Genomic DNA, 24,141 nt, shown 5'->3' on the forward strand with positions numbered 1-24,141 from the left:
TGGGATAGATGCAAATGTCCCTTTCGGCAGGTGGTTCACCATCTTCTCCGATGAAAATCGCTGCAACATCGGTGTGACATGTCGGAGCATTGTATCGTCGTAAATCCTGCCTAGGGTTTTCCTTGAAAACCATTCGTACAGATGCTGTTGGACTGGACTGAGCAATTTCATGCATGTATTTGAATGATTTAGCGAAGGGGTTGATGGTTCTGAGCATGGAATCAAGCTGGAGAAGTAAATTTTCGCTGCATGCAGAGTTTGCTTTATTTTGTAAGCGTACTTCAGTAGCTTGCGCTGTGTCAAAAACATACAACTGAACATATCCTGGAGAGGAAGAAGTGTTAGTGCATAGTGGAGAGATTTGGTGATAAATTTGCCCGTGTATTTTAAAACAGTATGGTCTGTAGCCAGGAGGTCGAGTTATCTATGCACCCTTGGAAGCAAACGCTAGAGAAGAGTTGTATTCTCGAATGTGTTCATGATAATTTTTAGCTTCTGATGTCTGCTGTGTAAGAAGCTATTGTAAAGATGAAGGTGGCTCCTGCAAAGGTGGTAAAGCTACTTTACCGTTGTGGCAGCATCTCGAGTACTTGTTGGATGTATTACACTCAGCAGGCAAGTATAGTGCATGACAGTGTTTTCACTGCTGGTCTGGAGTCCCAATGTTGTACTCTTGGACTGGAAGACAGGAATTAGATGAAGTACCACCTGTGGTAACACGAAGAGGATAGTGTGTTTGTCTGCTGAGACTGCGTTGGTTTGGAAACATTGCTTTGCAGATGTCGCATTGCAAGAGTTGTGAATGAGTTTTGTTGTGATTAGTCAGATATTCCTGTGTAGTGAACTTCTTATTGCATTTCTGGCACTCCTATAGTTGTTGGGAAGAATGCCTTTTCTTGTGTTTAGCAAGTGAGGTTCGCGTTTAAAAAGTTTTGTTGCAGGAATCGTACTGGAAGAATGTGGGGAAGGGTTTGGAGGAGGACAAATAGGAATCGAGAAATGCCGTGTCGGCTGCGTGTGGGCAGGATCAGTTTTGAAGTGGAAGCAGGACGAACCAGAAGAGAAAGAGATAATAAATTTTATTTATATAGCTTAGTGCTGGGCGGTATACCGGTTCGTACCGAAAACCGTTTTTTATTTTTTTTATGATATGGATTTTTCTTATACCGCAACACCGGTTTAAATTGCCTAAACGACGTTCGGAACGTGGCGCAGCGGGAAACTGTTCAAGTGGGGACCTTTTTCACTGCTACACCGCTAAACACAGATTTGCTGCACTAGGGCTCTTTTTCACTGCTACACCACCAAATAGTGGGCGGTAGCATAGGAATGATGCGTGGTGAAAATGGACAGAGAGCCTGGAGATACTTTAGTTTTAAAAGGATCAGATGTGTAAATACTGTTTCTATACTACTGGATAATACTGCAAGCCAAGTTGTACTTGTTTTATTTGTTTTCAATACAGTGTAATGTACCTGGGTACTGTGTAATAGTGTGACAACATGTTTTCAAACCCCGTCATAAGTTATATAGCACATTAAATGCTTTGTGTTAAGTGATTCTTAAACTGACTTCTTCTTGCACTAAGAGGAGGCGCTGGCAGCGATCGCCGCACAGAATACATTCACTTCATGATCTTCCTTCTCTCTGAACATTTAGAATGCTAAAATAAGTACTTAATATAATTTTCATGGTGAAATGCATTAAAGCATGCATTAATCATATGGGGGCACGGCGGCGTGCCTGCCTTGCATTTGCATGTTTTTCTGGTGGGTTTACTCCGCGCTTCAGTTTCCTTTCAAAGTCATGTAGGATGTGGGGTTTTGTTGTGCTATATTGCCCCTGATAGTATATGTTTTGCTTGTATTCATCCTTCGATGTGCTGGCGACTCGTTCAGAGATGGGCGCAACTCTGAATGGATGGCATAATTAAACATGTATAACGAAGATATTTTTAAAGTTCTGAACACTCCGTGGGCTAAGTTTATAACTAGCTTTAATTTCACAAAGACGTTTATCGTGTGGTGATTGGCTATGAGGAGAAAGAAAAAGGACAGATAGGAACTGGGGTTTTAGTACGTCAGATAGAGACAGCACGCATGCAATAAAGAAAGCCCGCTCAGAAGAACATGCACTGAATTCTGTGTTCGTGTCTCTGACCACCACATCACAAACCCAACATTTATACAATATTTAAGTTAAACCTGTGCAATACCCATTCATACATCCAGTTTTTTGGAGCCTCGTCACACCTGCGATAAAGTTCTCTACACTGAACATTCACCTGGGGACCCCTTACTGCGAGGGAGCAGCACTACCGCCTTACTACCGTGCATGTTTAATACCTGCTTTAATGCATTTCATCATGAAAATGATAATGAAAATATCAAGTATTTATCTTAGCATTCTAAATTTTCAGAAACAGGAATATCGTGAAGTGAATGGATTCTGCATGGTGATCGCTGTCTCCTCTTAGTGCGGAGGAAGTCAGTTTAAGAAGCGTACTGATTAACAACTGGGTCGGGGAACACAATACAAAGCATTTAATGTGCTGCATTAACTTATGACGGGGTTTGACAAAATCTAGTAAATTAAACATTGATTTTAGGAAGAAGTTTAGTTTACGACATTCTCCTTTAATTATGAAGTAAACTATGAGAATAAAGTGGAAATGTCGACTTTAATCTCAACATAAATGGCGAGAATAAAGTGGAAATGTTGACTGTATTCTCGACATATAGTTTGTTTTTTTCTTCCCTGTGTCCGTATTATTTTTTTTCTTCACCGTGGCCCTAATACGATTCCGTAGGGCTATACCACAAATAGCATTACAAATGCAAGTTGCAGGTATATTATTTATGCATATAGCTTAGCTTGAAGCAAGGTCCATATTAATACAGTTTGCCTAAATGATGGTTCAGTTGGTAAAGATGTCATCACCAAGTTGCACTTGTTTTATTTTATTTTAATTTGGTGAATACTGTGTAATGCACCTGGGCTTGAGGTCTTGAAGTAATAATACTATTATTTATTTTATTGTTATTATTTATTAGTTTAAATATTATGCAGTTTAATGATGATGATGACTGTTTAACATCATACCCTTGGTTTATTATTATTTCTATTATTGCATTAGGATTTACTTTGCTTATCTTAGACCATGTTTCAACACCATTCCCAGGGTTCATTATTTTATTATTTTATTATTTTACAATTGCTGAAGATTATACTTTAAGCATATAGGCTGTTAATGATTATATCTTTGGCAGATAGAATTTAAACTTTAGCTGCAATAGATATCTCTACATTTTAATTCTCAAACGCCGCTGCATGGTCTTGTTTTGTTTTGGACGTGCTCTGTCTCTCGGTATGTCAGACGACTGGGACATTGTGAAGTGCGGTCTAGCCTCATGTGGGGAGGCAAAATGGGGGGGGGTGGGGGGATAACGGGGGGAGAGGAGGAGAGCAGGCTATATCTAATCTATCCTTTTAATTCTTATAACTATCAACGCAACAATAGGCTGTATGGCAATAATTTCCAATTTCCCCACAAGTTAAGATTAAAACTGCCTCACCACCAGTTAAGACTATAAAATGACATTAAAAATTCAGAATCAATGTCTCCACGATGGGACAGTTAACTTTGTGAGATGGAATGTTAAAGGCCTGAATCACGTTTTAAATCCACTCTTAGATAGGACTCCTGCCACAGGGGGGACGACATCTAACACTGCAAAGACAATTACACAGTTTGTAACCGACAACAACTTATCAGACCCCTGGAGGTTTCTAAACCCAAACTCAAGAACATATTCGTTCTACTCACCAGTGCATCATAGCTACTCAAGGATCGATTATTTCTTTATAGATAAAAATTACTTGCCTAGGATTAAATCTTGTAAATATGACACAATTGTAATCTCCAATCATGCACCTCTAGTTTTGGAGCTAAAATCCTTACACCCCCCACACTCACCTCACAGCTGGCGCCTTAACCCACTTCTATTAACAGACGAGAACTGTACAGAATTTATATCCAAACAAATTAGCTTCTTCCTAGAGACAAACACACCCTCAGAGGTCTCTACAGGAACACTCTGGGAAACTCTAAAGGCCTTCTTAAGAGGACAGATTATTTCATATCTTTCCCACAGAAATAAATTAGAAACCAAGAAAGTGTCAGAGCTAAGAAGCGAAATTACTAGAATAGATGAAGAACAAGCCAGGCGTCCAAGTGAGGCTCTCCATAGGAAAAGGCAGGCTCTGCATACAGAACTCAACATCTTGACAACTAAAGAAACTGAACAACTTATTTATAAATCAAGACATCATTACTACGAACATGGAGAGAAAGCTAATAAGCTTTTAGCTCAACAAATCCACAAGCAAGAAGTCCGCAATGCAATCCCAGTAATCACCAACACTAATGGAGATGAAATCATTGACCATAAAAATATAATGCACACAGACTACTATAAAACCTTATATTCTACTGAGTTTAAAGAAGACAACACACAATCTAATGCATTTCTGGATACATTACAGATACCACAAATAGATACTTTTAGTGCTGAGGAACCGGATAAACCTCTGACCCGATCAGAATTACTAGATGCTATAAAGTCACTTCAAGGTGGGCAATCAGCAGGCCTTGATGGCTACCCTATAAAATTCTATAAGAAATTCTCCGCTCAGCTAGCTCCCCTCTTATTGGCAACATTTACGGAAGCTAGACAATCAAATTCTACCTCAAACTTTTCATCAAGCATTAATCACCGTTTTTCCTAAACAAAATAAGGACTTGTTACAATGTGCATCATACAGACCAAATTTCACTTCTGAATAATGATAAGATGCTCTCAAAAATCATAGCTAGAAGGATGGAGAAAGTGCTGCCTTCGGTAATATCACAGGATCAAACTGGATTTATTAAAGGCCGACATTTATCTTCCAATCTCCGACGCCTGTTTAATGTTATATATTCACCAGCAAAGTCAAACACCCCAGAGATATTATTATCATTGGATGCAGAAAAAGCATTTGATATGATTGAATGGAACTACCTTTTCACTACATTGGAGAAATTTGGGTTTGGCCCGAATATTTGTGCATGGATCAAACTACTGTATACTAGTCCAGAAGCCTCAGTCTGTATTAACAACATTTGTTCAGACTACTTTAAACTAGAATGTGGCACCAGACAAGGATGCCCTTTGTCACCAATGCTGTTTGCAATCGCCATTGAATCACTGGGGGTCCACTGTCGAAATTCTTATCAGATAAAGGGGATTATCCGAGAAGGACTGGAACAGAAAATTTCTCTATATGCAGATGATATGGTTTTATATATATCAGACCCAGAAAACACTGTCCCTGCAGTTTTAACAGCACTTTCAGATTTTCAAAAGATTTCTGGTCTCAGAATTAATTTGAATAAAAGTATACTCTTTCCAGTGAATTCACAAGCATAATATCAGATTGGACACCATACCTTTTACCATAGCAGATCAGTTTAAATACCTAGGGGTAAATATCACAAGTAAACATAAAGCTCTTTATCAACAAAATTTCGCCATCTGTATGGAAAAAATTAAGCAAGACTTGCATAGATGGTCAACCCTTCATCTCACTCTAGCGGAAGAATTAACGTTGTTAACATGAATATCCTTCCTAAGCTTCTTTTTTTATTTCAAAACATCCCAATATATATCAATAAATCATTTTTTAAGCATTTAGATTCAACCATAACCTCATTTATTTGGAACTCAAAACCCACGTATCCGAAGAGCGACCCTACAAAGACCTCAGGCAGAAGGTGGCATGGCTCTACCTAATTTTCAGTTTTATTACTGGGCAGCAAACATACAAGCCATAAAAACCTGGACACAAACAAATGAACATACACAGGCCTGGTCCGCAATAGAAGTAAAACCCTGCAGCACTTCTTTATATTCTGCTCTGCGCTCCATAATGCAAGTTATCACAAATATACTAAAAACCCAATTGTGCTTCACTCACTCAGAACATGGAACCAAATTAGAACGCAATTTAAGATGGAAAATCTTCTGTGGCACCCCTGCAAGAGAACCACCTCTTTCAACCCTCGCAAACATATCCAGTTTTTAATATCTGGAAAAGATTTGGGATTAAATTGCTCAGAGATCTTTATATAGACAACATCTTTGCATCCTTTGAACAATTACATTCCAAATTTAACCTTCCAGCTACACATTTCTTTCACTATCTTCAAATTAGAAACTTTGTCAAACAGAACCTGCCTGATTTTCCTCATCTCGTACCCTCCACCATGCTAGAAAAAATACTGCTCAACCTCGAGGACTTCGACACCATTTCTGCAATTTATAAAATTTTATCAGAGTCCCTTCCTTTTAAAGATCCAAGAGGACAATGGGAAAAAGATCTCTTAATTAATATATCAGAAAAGTAGTGGAAGGTAGCAATGCAGAGAATTCACTCGAGCTCCATATGCGCAAAGCATAGAATTATTCAACTCAAAATTATATATCGAAATTATATATCGTCTGTCTTGCTTAAAACTGTCCAAAATGTTTCCAGGGCAAAATCCAACCTGTGAACACTGCAGCCAAGCTCCTGCCTCACCGGGTCACATGTTTTGAGCATACATGTTTTGAGCATGCACCAAATTAACTTCATTTTGGACCAAAATTTTTAAGTGCCTTTCAGACAGCCTTGGTGTCACAATCCCTCCTAACCCACTAATAGCTGTGTTTGGTGTTCTTCCAGATGGATTTGAAATGAATAAGGACAAGCAAACTGTGATTGCATTCACTACACTTTTGGCATGCAGACTGATTTTGTTAAACTGGAAGAATCCTAACTCTCCTCTAATAAGTCAGTGGGAAACCGACGTTTTGTATTATTTGAAATTGGAAAAAATCAAATTCTCAGTTAGGGGATCTGTACAGAATTTTTTCAAAACCTGGCAGGATTTAATCAATAATATTTTAGAATAAGAAGAATTTTCTTTTCCTTCTCCATTTATCTTTTTTTTGCCCTATTAAACTCAATAATTTAGGCATGTTTTCAAGCCTTAAGTATTACTTCTTTGGCCATGCTCTCCTTCTCAGGGGTGGGGTTTGATTTGCTTTCAATCCTATTTTTTGTAAAAATTGATCTATATGTATGGAATGATTACAATAAAATTAATTAAAAAAAAAAAAAAAATGCACTAGTCAATATTATTTGAAAACGAACAGCGTCAGATCGAGTGTGAATTTATACTGGCGCTGTTAGTTAGATTCAGATCACAGGAGGGGGGTGCAAGGGACAGCGTGAACGTGACTGGGAGAATAAAACTGTTCGTTATTGCGACAATGTTTTCCGATTGGATTATAAGTCAGCAGTTTACTTACAGATGCTGTCGTATTGTACTTGCACCTTTTGTGAAAGTGTTTATTTGATATTTGGCCATCAGCCTTCACACATTATACAGTTCAGGTCTACATTTTGTCATTTATTACTAAAACATGAAAAACGTTTGTTTTAACGATGTGTTTATACAGATTGTTGTAGACACAAAACACATATCAAATTATTTCCCCTTACAATTCTGGGTAGCTCACTCCCAGATAATCAATCAAGGCAGGAACTGGGTGAACTTCTTGCCTGTTCTGAGGCAGTGGGGGGATGGTATAGCAGGCTGCTTGGGCTTATTGAGGCATTTAGAAGGTAAAAGACACTGATGGAGAGGTGCGAAGGGATTTAAGGTGGGCTGAATTTATGAGTTTTTTCGTTGGCTCTGATAATTCTAGTGTTAAGGGGGTGTGTACTTAGAGATGAACCCAGGAAGCACTTCTTTACTCAAAGAGTTGTCTGAAACAAACTACTGAGTCATGCAGCTGAATCAAACATTGACAACCTTTTAAGAAATATCTAGATAAAATCCTAGGACATCTTAGTTATTAGCTAAACAAAACAAGCTTGATGGACTGACAGGTTTCAAATTGTTTTGTATATTTTTATGTCTCAGCTGATCATTCTTTAGGTGGAATGTCAATATTCTTCAGTCCCACAGCAAGTCACAGAATTGATGACTTAACACACATTTTAACTTGCTGGCCTGACAGTGGCATGTCTTAGCATACAGTGGCAGAATGAGCCTTTGGCTAAAAGTGCTCTAATAGAGTACTTCCTGGAGGGGATGGAGAGGATTTTTCGTGATGGCATTCAATGTTGCCAACACAGTCTTTTCCACAACAGCTTCCAGTGTGTCCAGGTCAGCAGTGTGATTGAGTAGGCTTTCCTGATAAGTTTGTGTGCTTTCACAGAAGAGTGTAGCACAATACATTGGCTACTACAAACTAATAGAACATTTCCCACCAGTTTTATGCATACATCAAAAGACCCAGTTCACCTGAGGAAGTACAATCAGCTCTGGCCCTTCTTGTACAGTGGCGCTAGGTAACTGCAGCTCTACACCACTTTCATGTAGTGCTGGGAGGTATACCGGTTCATACCGAAAACCACATCATAACAAAAATAAAAAATGAATTTTTCTTATACCACAATACCGGTTTAAATAACTTAAACAACGTTCGGAACAAGTTGCAGCGGGAAACTGTTTAAGGGGGGACGTTTTTCAGTCCTACACTGCTAAAAACACATGCAACGGAGTATATGCGTTAGTGGAGGTACTGAGTGGTGAAAATGGTCAGAGAATATTCAGAAGCTGTAGCAAATGATAAAATTGAACATGATGACACAGAAGAACTTTTGCCAAATAAAGGAGCCGTGTCGGTTCTCTGGAGATACTTTGGTTTTAAAAAGGTCAGATGTGGACCAAACAACTATTTACTGCAAATGCTGTCAAGCTAAAGTTGTTGCCAGAGGCGGCAACACGAGGAATTTGCTGCACCACCTCAGCCACAAACATGCTTTGGTGTACCATGAATATATGTAATGAAGATTGGCACCCTCCATGTCCTCAGGTAAAACTGAAAAAGCTAGAGGATGATCGAGTCAGACATGTTTGCCAAAGGTACTGCCTATAACAAAAAAAGCAAGCGGTCGATCGAGATAACCACCGCCATTACAGTCCATATAGCTAATGTGTCAGTGGACAGGGATTGGTAACATTAACAGAAAGTGTATTTGGTTCACAAAAAATATTTACTATTTATTCCTTTTCTAAGACATGTTCAGTGCAATACAACTTTTGACAAGCACCTCTGGATTTTTTACTAAGTCTAACTGCCTCTTTGGATGGTTGAAAATATGTCAAAATTATAGTTCTAAGTTGTTTGTAAAATTTGTTCAATAAAAAGGTTCTATATTTTGACTGCAGCTGTCATGCAATGTGATTTCTTCTCTTCATTAGTGCCACCCCCTTGAAAACTCACTTTATGGGGCCATGCAAACCTGTATTAATACGTGTGTGCACATTAAAATGTTTTTTTGTACAATGTACAATTCTCATGACAGTGGAATAGGTCATTCTTAGCCTGTCTACTGCAGAAACTGCAGTGGAAAATGTCGTTAACATCCACTCATGTACTGGAAAAAAAAAGAAACTGTTGAATACCGTGAAACTGGTATCATTTTGAAAAATACCGTGATATAGAATTTTGGTCATACCACCCAGCACTACTTCCATGTCCTCCCCTTGAATGGTGACTGGTCTCGGAGGTTCTTTGATTTGTTGGATATCCGCCTCTTAACACTTTTGTGTTGTCACTGTTGAGTTGCAGGTGGTTCTCCTTGCATCAAAAGATGAAATCCTCCAGTACAACAATTCTTCTCCATTATTAATGCAGCCTATGATAAATGAGTCATCTAAATATTTCTGGTATTATACTGAAAGTCTGTTGTTTAGAGGATAAACAGGAAGGGAGACAGGACAGTCACCCCAAGTTGATAAGACAGAACGGTGTTGAAAGCACTGGAAAAATCAAAGAACATTATCCTGACTGTGATGCTGTCTTTGTCCAAGTGGGTGTAGGCTCTGCAAAAAATGTAGATCAGAGCATCCTCCACACATACCGTATATACTCGAGTATAAGTCGACCCGAATATAAACTGAGGTACCTAATTTTACCTACAAAAACTGGAAAAACATTGACTCGAGTATAAGCCTAGGGTGGGAAATGCAACAGCTACCGGTAAGTTTCAATAATCAAAATAAATACCAATAAAATTACCGTACATTAATTGAGGCATCAGTAGGTTAAATGTTTGAGTATTTATTTCAAAGAAAAACAATAAACTAGCTCTGTAAGTGGAGAAGAGAGTCAACAAAAACAATATGGTATCTCGCTCACTCGTGAGTGTGTGTGTGTGTGTGTGTGTACTGTACACTCCAGCTTTCTGTCGGGTTGGCGGGGGCAGCGGGACCTGACTCTAATATAAGCTGAGGGTGACGTTTATCAGCACATTTTGGGTGCTGAAAAACTCTGCTTATATTCTAGTATATACGGTATATGTGCCTGAAAAACAAACTGCAAAGGATTAAGATGTTCTGAAACCAGGGGCTGCAGCGGTTTCTGGACCAGCCTCTCAATGGTCTTCATGATGTATGATTTAAGAGCAACTAGTCTGAAATCCTTGGGGACCACTGGAATTCCCTTTCTTTGGCACCAGGACTAAAAATAATGTTGCAACGAAATCTGCAACTAATGCAACTTTTTTCAGTGAGTTTTGATTCATGAATTAATAAAGAAAAACTACTTCACACCAGAGGAGGCTGCTATAATGCTATCTTGTTATATATACTCAGGAACTACATACAGCGCATTGTTAACTTGTTAAATGGATATGCATCAGATCTCAGTGGTTTGAAGATGAATTTTATATTGCCTAGGTCAATTGACTTTCTGATCTAAAATGTATTTACTATTTTCCTACCATATCCTACTTTCCCACAGGATGTGTGACAAGGATGAAACAACAAATTAAGAAAACAAGTGGTCCAATGGTGAAAGAAATTCAGCTGCTAATATCCAACTTATTAAAGGGATGACCAAAGGTTCAATCATCAGTTTTCATTTCAAAGTCTCCCTCTCCTCTCTTGGGTTGGACTAGCAACTCTAAATTGGCCTATATGAATTAGTGTAAACTCTAACTAAACTATTAATTTCCCAAAACATTATCAAAACCAATGTGAAATTCAATGTAAATATTATACAGTATGTGCCTATCATAATCTAATATTTTAGCAGCAGAGCACTACAGACTCATAAGCAGGAGTGGTTTCTGTAGTCTCCAAAGCATTTAGTATCATCTAAGTATTGCCTATAGCTACATTCATGTTTTTGACATTTTCGAAGATAATTCAGGAAAGATATTAAGTGACTTAGCCATTTCCTTAACCACATACTTTTCTACTGTGCTAAATGCAATAAGCTCTTCCTTATTTGGTCACTCTGTTTCTGGTAAAAATACTTAAAAGAATCCATAAAGGGACGACTTTTTCACTATATTTTTTTCTCTCCAGGTGTTGTTCTTCATTTCTAAATTATTATTTTAATTAATGGTATCAAGTGTTCATAAACATTACTGTTAATCCTTTTATTTTCTTTGCAGGTATTAAAGATTTTCCTTAATTATTATATTCCTTGCCTCTAATGTTTGGTATAAAAGTTCACAGCACTGCAGTCTCATCAGTTTATCCCATTACCTTTTAACAGTTACTAGTTCCTACTGTAGATCATTGACTTTCATGATATTTAAGGGTTGGGTGCAATGCCAGTTTAGTGAACCTGGATTCTAGCATACAGCAAGCTTCACTTCGGCATATCGAAGAATATGAAATTTTCAGTTATTTGGGGCAAAAGGAGGACTACTTAGTCGAAGTTACTTTTCAGGCTTTTAGACAGTGATTGATCAATGATTTTTATTGTCATTCCAACATCCATATGCAAAACGAAATTCTTACTCAGAGAACTACACTTTTTAACATTAATTATGAACTATTTACCTATGTATATTACAAATTTTTTTTTGAACTCTTTAAAATAAATTAAAACACTGTACTAACTTCAACTAAAATATGTAAATGCAACTTTAAATGAGCCTTACAAAAACACATTGAACATTAAATAAAGAACATTTAATACTTCCATACTACAACACTTTTTATAAATATAACGGACTATTGACTACAGAAGAGATGTAGAGCAACTGTGCATTTATATTCTTGATTTGCCATCAAAGAACTGTGTGCCATAGTAAATGTAAACAAAACTTAAACTTGCAGCTCAGACTGGTTAAATACTTAACACCTAATACAGGATTTCCACTAAAAATACAAAAGTTAGTGATTTAATAAAATAACAAGTCTGTCTCTCTCTTTAAATATTAAGAATATACACTCATTCGTTTCAAGCCACCTTCTAAAGGGTAACATCATCTGCTAAAGTGCTCATTTTAAATCATTTAACAATTCTGAAAATGTATTCAGCAGTGATGGCCCAATGCTATAAAAACTCATGCAGCAAAATTCTGAAGAAATGCTACCTTCACCAATGCTTTTGCACAAATTTTAGAAATATACAACACTATTTAATTTGCACCACAATCACTCCCTACCATGCCTTTCATATCCATAAACAACCTGCCCTTCCACCAAGTCATCCTTGTGTAAGAATGTAATTGCTACCTTAACCCATGTGAAAATGAGATGTCACCAAATTAAAAGTAATAAGCAAACTTTACAGTTAAAAAAACAGATATGAAAGCATGCAACTGCAACACTGTGATGCACCCTTTATATGAGCTTGAGTTAAGTATTCACCAAAACACTTAATACTAATAAGAAACACATACAACACAGTATTAAGATTCCTTAAACCATGTTTGCAAATCTGGCATCCCTCCCTTCTAAAGACATGATGCCCATTGTTTTAAACTTGTTGGCAGTCATGTCTGTCCAAATCTTTCCAACTTTTAAAAAGTGTTAAGAAAAAAAAAAAAATATATCACTTCTACTTTCTTTTCATATACCATGATTTCCCAAAACATAGCCTATATAACCTCTCTTATTCATAACACAATGATTTTAAATGATGAGACGATACAGTACATTTACATATTTGGCTGATGCCTTTATCCAAAGCAACTTACAGCATTTAGGACACAATTGATTACATTTCTTTTAGTTTTCCTATTGGAACACAGGCAGGTCAAGTGACACATGGTCACACAGTGTTAGTAGTGGGATTTGAACCCACAACCTCAGGATTTGAAGTGCAAAGCCTTAACCATTACACCACACTGCCTGTCATGTCTTATTTGCTCATATCATGAATATTTGCCATTTTTTTCTATGATACTGTGAAAGTCCACTAGAGCTCACCACAAATGACAGATTTCTCTGAATATATGTAAAAAAAGTTCACAAGACAAATGTTGCAAAAACTGGAATACAGAGTAGCGTACACTACAGGTATAAGTGACTGCCACAGTACCCACTCCTCCATCCCATGCACATTATATGTCAGCCAAGTGTTGAACTAAAAAAATTGCCAGGCAGCATCATATGACAAATATTTTAATTTTCCTTTTCAGCATTTTTTATTTTGCATCTGTGATTTTGAGTCTCTTGTCACATACATTGAGAGCCAGGAATGATAGTTTAGAGCTAAAATCCCCAAATTAATTCCCAAATCCAATGTAGTGAATAAGGACATGGAAGCTTGTTTATAAAGCAATTATACGAAAATGTTTGTACGCTGAATTTTAAATGGGGTCAACCTAAGATTTATAAAATTTTTAAATGTTGTAAAAGTGTGATGTTGCTTGAAAAGCATTTATATGAACTTTTTTTACTGCATGTGTACCAGTACACTATCACTGACTCACTTTTTTCCCCACCCAAGTCATGAGACTTGCTCCTAACAGTATGAGATTTATACAAAAGCAATAACAAACATATAAAGTGCATAGATTCAGCCAACAAGCAAATTTAAAAATCTCAAAGCCTAAACAAAAAATGAACATCCAATATAGCACTACCACAATGAGAATGGTATTAACATAATGATACTGGTCATCAGAACAGCACTGCAGAAAGACTACTAAGAGCAGGCAGTAAGACCCACTTAAATACAATAAAGCTATTAAAATATATTATGGTGAATTTGCAGTGGAGTACTGCAAAACATCCATGGTTTATTTTTTATTATTTCAAATATCACTATGTTAAAATGTAACAGCCGCCTCACCATTTGGACATTATTAATTACTAAGTAGGATTGTGTGTACATTATACAGTATATTGACAGAAACTGTTGAAGAATAAGAAACAATGGTTGCACTTGCTCTACATGAGGCCTTTTCCAACAGTATATTAGGTGTTGCGGATGCCTCTTCCTTGTATGGTCGGGGGGAACAAGCATGGACAGAGCATTACCTCCCCCGGAACGCTAGATGGCAGCGGTGCCTCAGACTCCCACAGGGCGTCATGGGAGATGAAGTTGGATACAGCCCTGTTGGGATCCAGAGGTGCCGCCCAGGAGCGCAACAGCTGTTCCTGAGCCCGTGTGGACGGTTCTTCCGCCACACCCAGAAGTGCAGCTGGAAGTGGGGCAACGAGCACCTGGAGCACTTCTGGGTGACTTACAGTGCATCTGGAAAGTATTCACAGTGCATCACTTTTTCCACATTTTGTTATGTTACAGCCTTATTCCAAAATGGATTAAATTCATTTTTTTCCTCAGAATTCTACACACAACACCCCATAATGACAACGTGAAAAAAGTTTACTTGAGGTTTTTGCAAATTTATTAAAAATAAAAAAACTGAGAAAGCACATGTACATAAGTATTCACAGCCTTTGCCATGAAGCTCGAAATTGAGCTCAGGTGCATCCTGTTTCCCCTGATCATCCTTGAGATGTTTCTGCAGCTTAATTGGAGTCAACCTGTGGTAAATTCAGTTGACTGGACATGATTTGGAAATGCACACACCTGTCTATATAAGGTCCCACAGTTGACAGTTCATGTCAGAGCTCAAACCAAGCATGAAGTCAAAGGAATTGTCTGTAGACCTCCGAGACAGGATTGTCTCGAGGCACAAATCTGGGGAAGGTTACAGAAAAATTTCTGCTGCTTTGATGGTCCCAATGACCACAGTGGCCTCCATCATCCGTAAGTTGAAGAAGTTCGAAACCACCAGGACTCTTCCTAGAGCTGGACAGCCATCTAAACTGAGTGATCGGGGGAGAAGGGCCTTAGTCAGGGAGGTGACCAAGAACCCAATGGTCACTCTGTCAGAGCTCCAGAGGTCCTCTGTGGAGAAAGGAGAACCTTCCAGAAGCACAACCATCTCTGCAGCAATCCACCAATCAGGCCTGTATGGTAGAGTAGCCAGACGGAAGCCACTCCTTAGTAAAAGGCACATGGCAGCCCACCTGGAGTTTGCCAAAAGGCACCTGAAGGACTCTCAGACCATGAGAAAGAAAATTCTCTGGTCTGATGAGACAAAGATTGAACTCTTTGGTGTGAATGTCAGGCGTCACGTTTGGAGGAAACCTGGCACCATCCCTACAGTGAAGCATGGTGGTGGCAGCATCATGCTGTGGGGATGTTTTTCAGCGGCAGGGCCTGGGAAACTAGTCAGGATAAAGGGAAAGATGACTGCAGCAATGTACAGAGACATCCTGGATGAAAACCTGCTCCAGAGTACTCTTGACCTCAGACTGGGGCGACGGTTCATCTTTCAGCAGGACAACGACCCTAACCACACAGCCAAGATATCAAAGGAGTGGCTTCAGGACAACTCTGTGAATGTCCTTGAGTGGCCCAGCCAGAGCCCAGACTTGAATCCGATTGAACATCTCTGGAGAAATCTTAAAATGGCTGTGCACTGACGCTTCCCATCCAACCTGATGGAGCTTGAGAGGTGCTGCAAAGAGGAATGGGCAAAACTGGCCAAGGATAGGAGTGCCAAGCTTGTGGCATCATATTCAAAAAGACTTAGGGCTATAATTGCTGCCAAAGGTGCATCAACAAATTATTGAGCAAAGGCTGTGAATACTTATGTACATGGGATTTCTCAGTTTTTTTATTTTTAATAAATTTGCAAAAACCTCAAGTAAACTTTTTTCATGTTGTCATTATGGGGTGTTGTGTGTAGAATTCTGAGGAAAAAAATGAATTTAATCCATTTTGGAATAAGGCTGTAACATAACAAAATGTGGAAAAAGTGATGCGCTGTGAATACTTTCTGGATGCACTGTATATAAGGGGCCAGCAGAGACTACTCGGTGAGCCAGAGTTGGGAGGAGAGAGACAAAGCTTGCCAGGAGGAGTGAAGGAGAAGAGAAAGAGAGTATTGTGTATAGTCGTTGTGCTTATTGGGTCTGTGTTGTGCCTGTGGGAAATGGGGAAGATATTGACAACAGGTGAAGAAAAATAAAATAAAACGTGTTTTATCAGTGTGCCTCCGGTGTCTGTCTGTCGGGTTGAGTGGCTGTTACACCCTCTGTTTTTGTCACATAGGTTAATGGCTCAGAGGCCATCATCAATTAAAAACAGCAGCTGTACGGACCTCTACTAAGAGCTGTATCTTCATCCTTGAGAAATGTATTATGTGCAATCACACTATTCTAGTGTCAAAATTCTGTCCTTTGCAACTTGGATCTTTCATAAAGAACGTATAGACAGGTTAAGAGCAATCTCTGCCAACTATTTGTCAAATCTTGTCAGATTTTGATTGTCTCCTTTATTGACTGCCAACGTCGCAGCCTACAATGCAATATATGTAGACTTTTCAGTAACCTCAGTGAACTGGATACAAAATAAAATATTTGCTCTAGCCTCTAACTGTCATCACAGCCTAAAAGTTATTTGTAAAGTTTTTTTTTTCTTCTTGTACTTAGAAATGGCAAGTAAATACCAAGTTAACAGAGTTATTCATGGGTGACTGAATGCAGATTACATGCATTATATACTACAATATAGTGCAGTGATTTCAGTTTATAAGGAAGGAAGAATGATGGCCAGGCCAGCAGATGGGAAAGTGAAGATTTTGAGATTAGGCGGAGTAGAGCTAAACCAGTGATTTATTCAGAGTCATTTCTTTTTGTGGTTGAGATGGAGGTACTGAACAGAGAAGACTGAATGATTGCCACAGGAGCTTTTATAACCTAATTCCATTATTTAGATAACAAATAATGAAGCAGAATTGAAGAAAAAAAAATGCAGAAATGGAAAGCTAGTTTGGAAGCAAAAAGACACAAGGTAAACCCACGAAAGACCATGGAAATATCTGTAGGCAAAGAGGCAGGAGGCACGGAAGATGTGGGTGCATGGCTGTACTGTGTACAAGGTAAAGATGTTGGTAGATGCTTGATCCAATGCATGCTTTGTTGAAAGTGGATACATAAAGTTTGCAGTGGTGTCAAGGATAGTCTGAAGGTAGCAAGTGCACCCTTTCTTAATAGAAAGTGTGTGAGAGTGATGCACAATACTGATGTACAAAGTATAAATTAAGATACAGTATCTGCAATGGAGTTGTTCTGGAGAAAGCAGGGAAGTTCTGATATTTAAATGCTGAGTGCTGCATGCGGAGTACAGATGGAGGTGTAAGCACAGCAGTAGTCATGGTATGAGGTTAATGCAAGAAATTCTGGAAGTTTTCCTCCATTCTGTCTTTTAAAGTAGTATCTCAGGCACTGAAGGAAACGTTTCTAAAAGGCATTTGACAAATAGTATAATATATGGGAGTGACACATGGCCATTAAAGTTTTAGATTTTAAATATTTTATTTAAAAAACTGTTCTGTGCCATGTTCATTTTTTATGTAGCACTGTAACATTTGAAAGAATGTTACACATACAGTATATGCAGATCTTCAAACATTTATGTTCAGTAGTAAAGATACCATTTATTGTTTATTTGTGAAATTACCTGCAAAACAACAGAACTATGGGTGTTACTGGTGAAAAAACGTGTATTGCCAGTCTTTGAAGCCTGAAGATGGGAAGAAACACCCATATCGCCACTCCCAAGGGAAACTTTCATATGAGGATCGTCCTCTTCCACTAAAGATCTGAAAGAAAAAATAATAATAATAACAGTACTAATAAATAAAGATAATTCAAGGGTGAAGGAAAAAGTCATAAAACATTAACTGTGCAAGGAAATATGTAAACTATACTCAAATAATACAGTATATAAAGGCCTCATTATTTTTTACTATTTTAAACAATAAAAATTCAATTACATTAGTAGAATGTCAAATTATTACAAAAGGACTTGGAGATGATACTTTCTTACATCACACTGTAGTTTAATCTTCTAGTAAAACAATTCAAAATAACCAAAATTTTCAAACGTTTGCCCATAAGATGCGTTGTAAAGGTAACAATGCATGAAAATCACAACAATATCTAATAAAACCAAATTTTAAAATTAACAACGATGAACATTTGAAGAAAAAAAATACCATATACACTAAAACAATCAACAAACTACATACTTCGATTTGGTTGAACATGGTGTAATTCAGTTAAAATCTATGCATAGCACACATCTATCTGAACCAATATACATGGCAAAAAGTTTCCTTATTTGTCAGATAGCTTGAAATATACAGTTACTCCTAATCCTCTAATAGCATTATCAGGAGTAACACAACATGGGACAAGATTAGCATGATCATCACCATTTTTGTTCCACATTTCCTGGTGAGGGTAGCAGTAGTAACAGGCTGAGCTGGTCTGACAAGAGCTATTCAGCAGAATTCTTAAAAGTTCAAGAAAGGGAAGTGAGAACCTTAGAGAGGCAATGATAGCTCTTTGGATAAAAGTGGATATTTAAAATCATGTAAAAATGACAAATCCTCTATGTCATAATGTTATAATAATTCAAACTGTGTGTGTGTGAGGTGTACCAGCTCTTTTAGTTTTTTTTCCCCATTTACATTCTCAGCTCACTACACCATGCACAGTTGTATTCACTGAATGCAGTGAATGTTTAAATAATGTGCTCAGTTTTTAAAATAGAAAGTATAATTGTTTGTATACTTATAGTTTAAGCAGATTGTGCTTTAGTATTATTGTGACCTGGCTGAAGATCAGGCCCCATTTTTATGAGTAATTAATGCAGAAATCCAGGTAAGTGGAACAGGTTCACAAAATTCCTACAACTTTAAATTAATAGTTTAAGCATTGCTTTAAACAAACTGATAAGGATAATAACACGCAGATAAAATTATGGAAAAATTCCACATATGTTATTTGATTTAATAGGTGGTTCTTTCTCATTGACCCTATAATCAAGCAATACACATACAACTGCTCATATTATTACACCTCATGTAAGTTCCAAAATTTTAAAAGTCTAATAAAAAACATCTCGTGGCAAGGATAAACAGGAACTTCATACTCGGAGCTCAGAAATCAATAATTTATTTTTTCAAGATATTTGCCCAAGAAGGTTCACAATAGAAATTATACATATTGTAAAATCTATACATACACTCACTTATTTTACACTCCTCTTTTACATCAACACCTCCACAGTCTCACAGCTTTCCTTGGGTGTGGTAGCTACTTCTAAAGCTTCTCCATAATTAATCCCTGGTTCCCGGGTTTCCTCATGGCAAGCACAGAAAGCATCACACAGTTGATAAGGCTTTAGACTGTATTAGGTATGCTCCGATCTATCGGCTGCTGATCGAAATGGGCCTATTTTCACTAATAAAAAACTTGTTCAGTGATCGGTTAAAAAGGCAGATCACAAAGCCAATATTTTCAGCCCCTGCTTTTGTAAGCTTTATGGTAATTTAGTTGCAGTGCACCTTTATGCAATGTACTAGGGTAGTTGAGCCAGAACATGTCATTTTTTTTCTTTGGAAGAAAACTTCCTGCAGTGTAAACAAAGAGCAGCGAGTGGAAGTTTATTTTATCATTGAAGAGAGAGACTATTATTATATTAGCTTTTATGTTAAAGAAAGCGGAGTAATAAACTGGACAAAAAAATAATCAAAGTCGACCTGTGCAACTAGATGAACAGCAGGAAAAGCTTCTTTAATGGATTCAGACATTTTTACTTTTGTCCTTTAAATTAAAACAGACGCTGCTTGAGTTTGTAGAGTGAACTTGTTTAAAATGCAGCAGTGTGTACTTTTAATTGGAAAAAGAAAAAATAAAGACGAGTTTGAAACTGCTGCTTAGTAAACAATATGCTTTTTTTCAAGATTTCTACTGTGTTTATTATTTGTTGTTTCTTACCAAATCATGTGCTGTATGGCACGCAGCAAGTACTACATACAAGCAATCCATATTTTATAATTACACCACAAGAATTGTGAACGTCTAGTTCATACACTGAAGAAAAAAACCCACCTGTATAAATATAGTAAATATATATTTTAACAGCAAAAAGCTGTAAAGCAATTATCTAAAATGATTAAAATGTGTAAGTGCATGTATGTTTACATTTAAGCAGTATTTAACTGCCAATATCAATGAATTGATTGTGTGAGAATAGATTGATTGTAGGAAAAATAGTGAAAACTTTTTTTTTTTCAATTAAGCCTGGTTTCAGATAGGTACATTACAGAAAAAAAACAAAATATGACAGTTTGCAATTATGAGAAGCATTTTATTTTCTTTAATGCCATACCAGGAATGGCGGACTGCACAATAACGTGCAGTGAATACACTTGAAGAGCTTCTCAGGAAGCAGCAAGCGTCTTTTCTCCACCCTAGCGGCCTGCTTCTTCTTTTCTTTCACTGGCATCTTTTCACATTAAAACTGATTAAGTCAGTGTTTGTGCTGCAATTACTTGGTACATTTTCCTTAACTTTTAACTTAAGCTGGCACTTAAGTGTTCAATCTGCCTCAAGAATGATTTAAGATATGAAGAGGCAAAGGAAATGACGGCGAAGGTGGTAGCGATGATACCCTCTACCTATCTGCCTCAAGAATGATTTAAGATATTGGAGAGGTAGGGGAAGTGATGACGAAGGTGGGAGGTAATGAGAACGGCACCTGTACGAATGTGCCGCACAACCGCCCTGCTGCACGCTGCTGAGAGTATATGATCAAAAGAGTAATAAAAATCATCACCCCAAAAGCGGACAGTAGAGGTCACGTAGTACCAAATTTTAAGTCAATAGGTCAAACGGTTTGCGAGCTACAGGTGATTTAAAATCCTGGACAGACACTGCAGCGTATTATACACGAAGATGTATTATGGAGAAATATTTTTGTACATATTAGTTAAAGTATGTATTTTAAGGAAATTTGATTTAATTTACTTATTTATAGTTACAAACTTTTCAAATCAAGCTGATCCACTCACTTTGTCAACCTTTCACATGCTGCTTTAAAAAAATTGCACAGTGCTAGAATGTTTATGTTGCTGTTAATAAAAGCATTGGTCATCTAAAAATATAATGAGGAAGAAATACTTAAAGATCCTTATGATGTAACATTTAGTACATGCAGTAACTCCATTTATAAAGCACAAATAGGCTACCCATAGTAATAATAATTCATTACATTTATATAGCGCTTTTCTCAGTACTCAAAGCGCTATCCACACAGGGAGGAACCTGGAAGCGAACCCACAATCTTCCACAGTCTCCTTACTGCAAAGCAGCAGCACTACCACTGCGCCACCCATGCCTAGAGTTATGTATAGATGGGCACTGGCTTCCCATCTACAGGTGGCGCAGTGGTAGTGCTGCTGCTTTGCAGTAAGGAGACTGTGGAAGATTGTGGGTTCGCTTCCCGGTTCCTCCCTGTGAGGATAGCGCTTTGAGTACTGAGAAAAGCGCTATATAAATGTAATGAATTATTATTATTATTATCTTTTACACACAAGAACCAGAAAGACACCTATCACATTAGGGATAAGGGGGTTTTGGAGAAGGGGGAGACTGTAGGAGGAGAGTAGGGTGTGTGGACTGAAGTAACAAGTGCATTTAATGTGTTTGTTTAATTACAGTTGTGCTTGAAAGTTTATGAACCCTTTAGAATTTTCTATATTTCTGCATAAATATGACCTAAAACATCATCAGATTTTCACTTAAGTCCTAAAAGAAGATAAGGAGAAACCAGTTAAACAAATGAGACAAAAATATTAAACTTGGTCATTACTGAGGAAAATGATCGAATATTACATATTTGTGAGTGGCAAAAGTATGTGAACCTCTAGGATTAGCAGTTAGTTTGAAGGTGAAATTAGAGTCAGGTGTTTTCAATCAATGGAATGACAATCAGGTGTGAGTGGGCACCCTGTGTTATTTAAAGAACAGGGATCTATCTAAGTCTGCTCTTCACAACACGTTTGTGGAAGTGTATCATGGCACAAACAAAGGAGATTTCTGAGGAGCGCGGAAAAAGAGTTGCTGATGCTCATCAGGCTGGAAAAGGTTACAAAACCATCTCTAAAGAGTTTGGATTCCACCAATCCACATTCAGACAAGATTGTGTACAAATGGAGGAAATTCAAGACCATTGTTACCCTCCCCACGAGTGGTCGACCAACAAAGATCACTCCAAGAGCAAGGCGTGTAATAGTCGGCGAGGTCACAAAGGACCCCAGGGTAACTTCTAAGCAACTGAAGGCCTCTCTCACATAATGTTCATGTTCATGAGTCCACCATCAGAAGAACACTGAACAACAATGGTGTGCATGGCAGGGTTGCAAGGAGAAAGCCACTGCTCTCCAAAAAAAACATTGCTGCTCGTCTGCAGTTTGCTAAAGATCACGTGGACAAACCAGAAGGCTATTGGAAGAACGTTTTGTGGACAGATGAGACCAAAATAGAACTTTTTGGTTTACATGAAAAGCGTTATGTTTGGAGAAAGGAAAACACTGCATTCCAGCATAAGAACCTTATCCCATCTGTGAAACATGGTGGTGGTAGTATCATGGTTTGGGCCTGTTTTGCTGCATCTGGGCCAGGAGGGCTTGCCTTCATTGATGGAACAATGAATTCTGAATTATATCAGAGAATTCTAAAGGAAAATGTTAGGACATCTGTCCATGAACTGAATCTCAAGAGAAGGTGGGTCATGCAGCAAGACAACGACCCTAAGCACACATGTCGTTCTACCAAAGAATGGTTAAAGAAGAATAAAGTTAATGTTTTGGAATGGCCAAGTCAAAGTCTTGACCTTAATCCAATCAAAATGTTGTGGAAGGACCTGAAGCGAGCAGTTAATGTGAGGAAACCCACCAACATCTCAGAGTTGAAGCTGTTCTGTATGGAGGAATGGGCTAAAATTCCTCCAAGCCGGTGTACAGGACTGATCAACAGTTACCGGAAACGTTTAGTTGCAGTTATTGCTGCAAAGGGGGGGGGGTCACACCAGATACTGAAAGCAAAGGTTCACATACTTTTGCCACTCACAAATATGTAATATTCGATCACTTTCCTTAATAAATAAATGACCAAGTATAATATTTTTGTCTCATTTGTTTAACTGGTTTATCTTTATCTACTTTTAGGACTTGAGTGAAAATCTGATGTTTTAGGTCACATTTATGCAGAAATATAGAAAATTCTAAAGGGTTCACAAACTTTCACGCACAACTGTATAAAGAATTTTGTATAGGTTTCACCTGTGAATTTCCCATTGGGATTAATAAAGTATCTATCTATCTATCTATCTATCTATGCATTACTGGTATGTGAACTGCCCCAGTTCCACTTTTCTCTTCTATAGAGCTGTCACATTTTACAAACATTGGATTAAAATATTGCTATTAAAAATAAGTATTTGAATATATTCAAATGTAGCTTAAATTTTCTAAGTGCCACTACATATATGTTTGTACTTAATATTAATAATAATGCCTGTAAAGAAACGTTTTTACTTTTTATTCCCCATTACAGTGGATCTGCAAAGCATGCAGTACTTATGACTCATGTACTGTGCAGCCTTCACTTGAAAAACCACACCCTTCACATAAATGGAATTTTCTGTGCATGGAAAGTGACATGATCAAAGAGCAGGGATGTCAGATTGAATATCATTATTTAAATTTAATTCAAAATTTACAAGTAAATATTTCTTTAATCCACAGCTGGCATAGGAAATATTTATTTTTATAACTCAGGTTGCACATTGTCATTGCATAGTAATCTACGAAACAACAGAAATTATCAGGTGGAAAGTCTCATTTTCTGAAAGACTTATTCTG

General features: G+C 37.6%; 1 protein-coding gene across 6 annotated transcripts in view; it reads right to left on the reverse strand.

Moving 5' to 3' along the window:
- Nucleotides 1-24,141, reverse strand: part of klhl13 (kelch-like family member 13) — a 178,235-nt gene that overhangs the window by 87,555 nt on the left and 66,539 nt on the right. For all 6 annotated transcript variants that reach the window (XM_028816087.2, XM_028816086.2, XM_028816089.2 and 3 more), the window contains one exon: nt 17,886-18,027. In XM_028816087.2, the coding sequence (XP_028671920.1) occupies nt 17,886-18,027 (142 nt within the window). The remainder of the gene's footprint in view (nt 1-17,885; nt 18,028-24,141) is intronic.

This window comes from Erpetoichthys calabaricus, chromosome 12 (genome assembly GCF_900747795.2).
Source record: "Erpetoichthys calabaricus chromosome 12, fErpCal1.3, whole genome shotgun sequence".
NCBI lineage: Eukaryota > Metazoa > Chordata > Cladistia > Polypteriformes > Polypteridae > Erpetoichthys > Erpetoichthys calabaricus.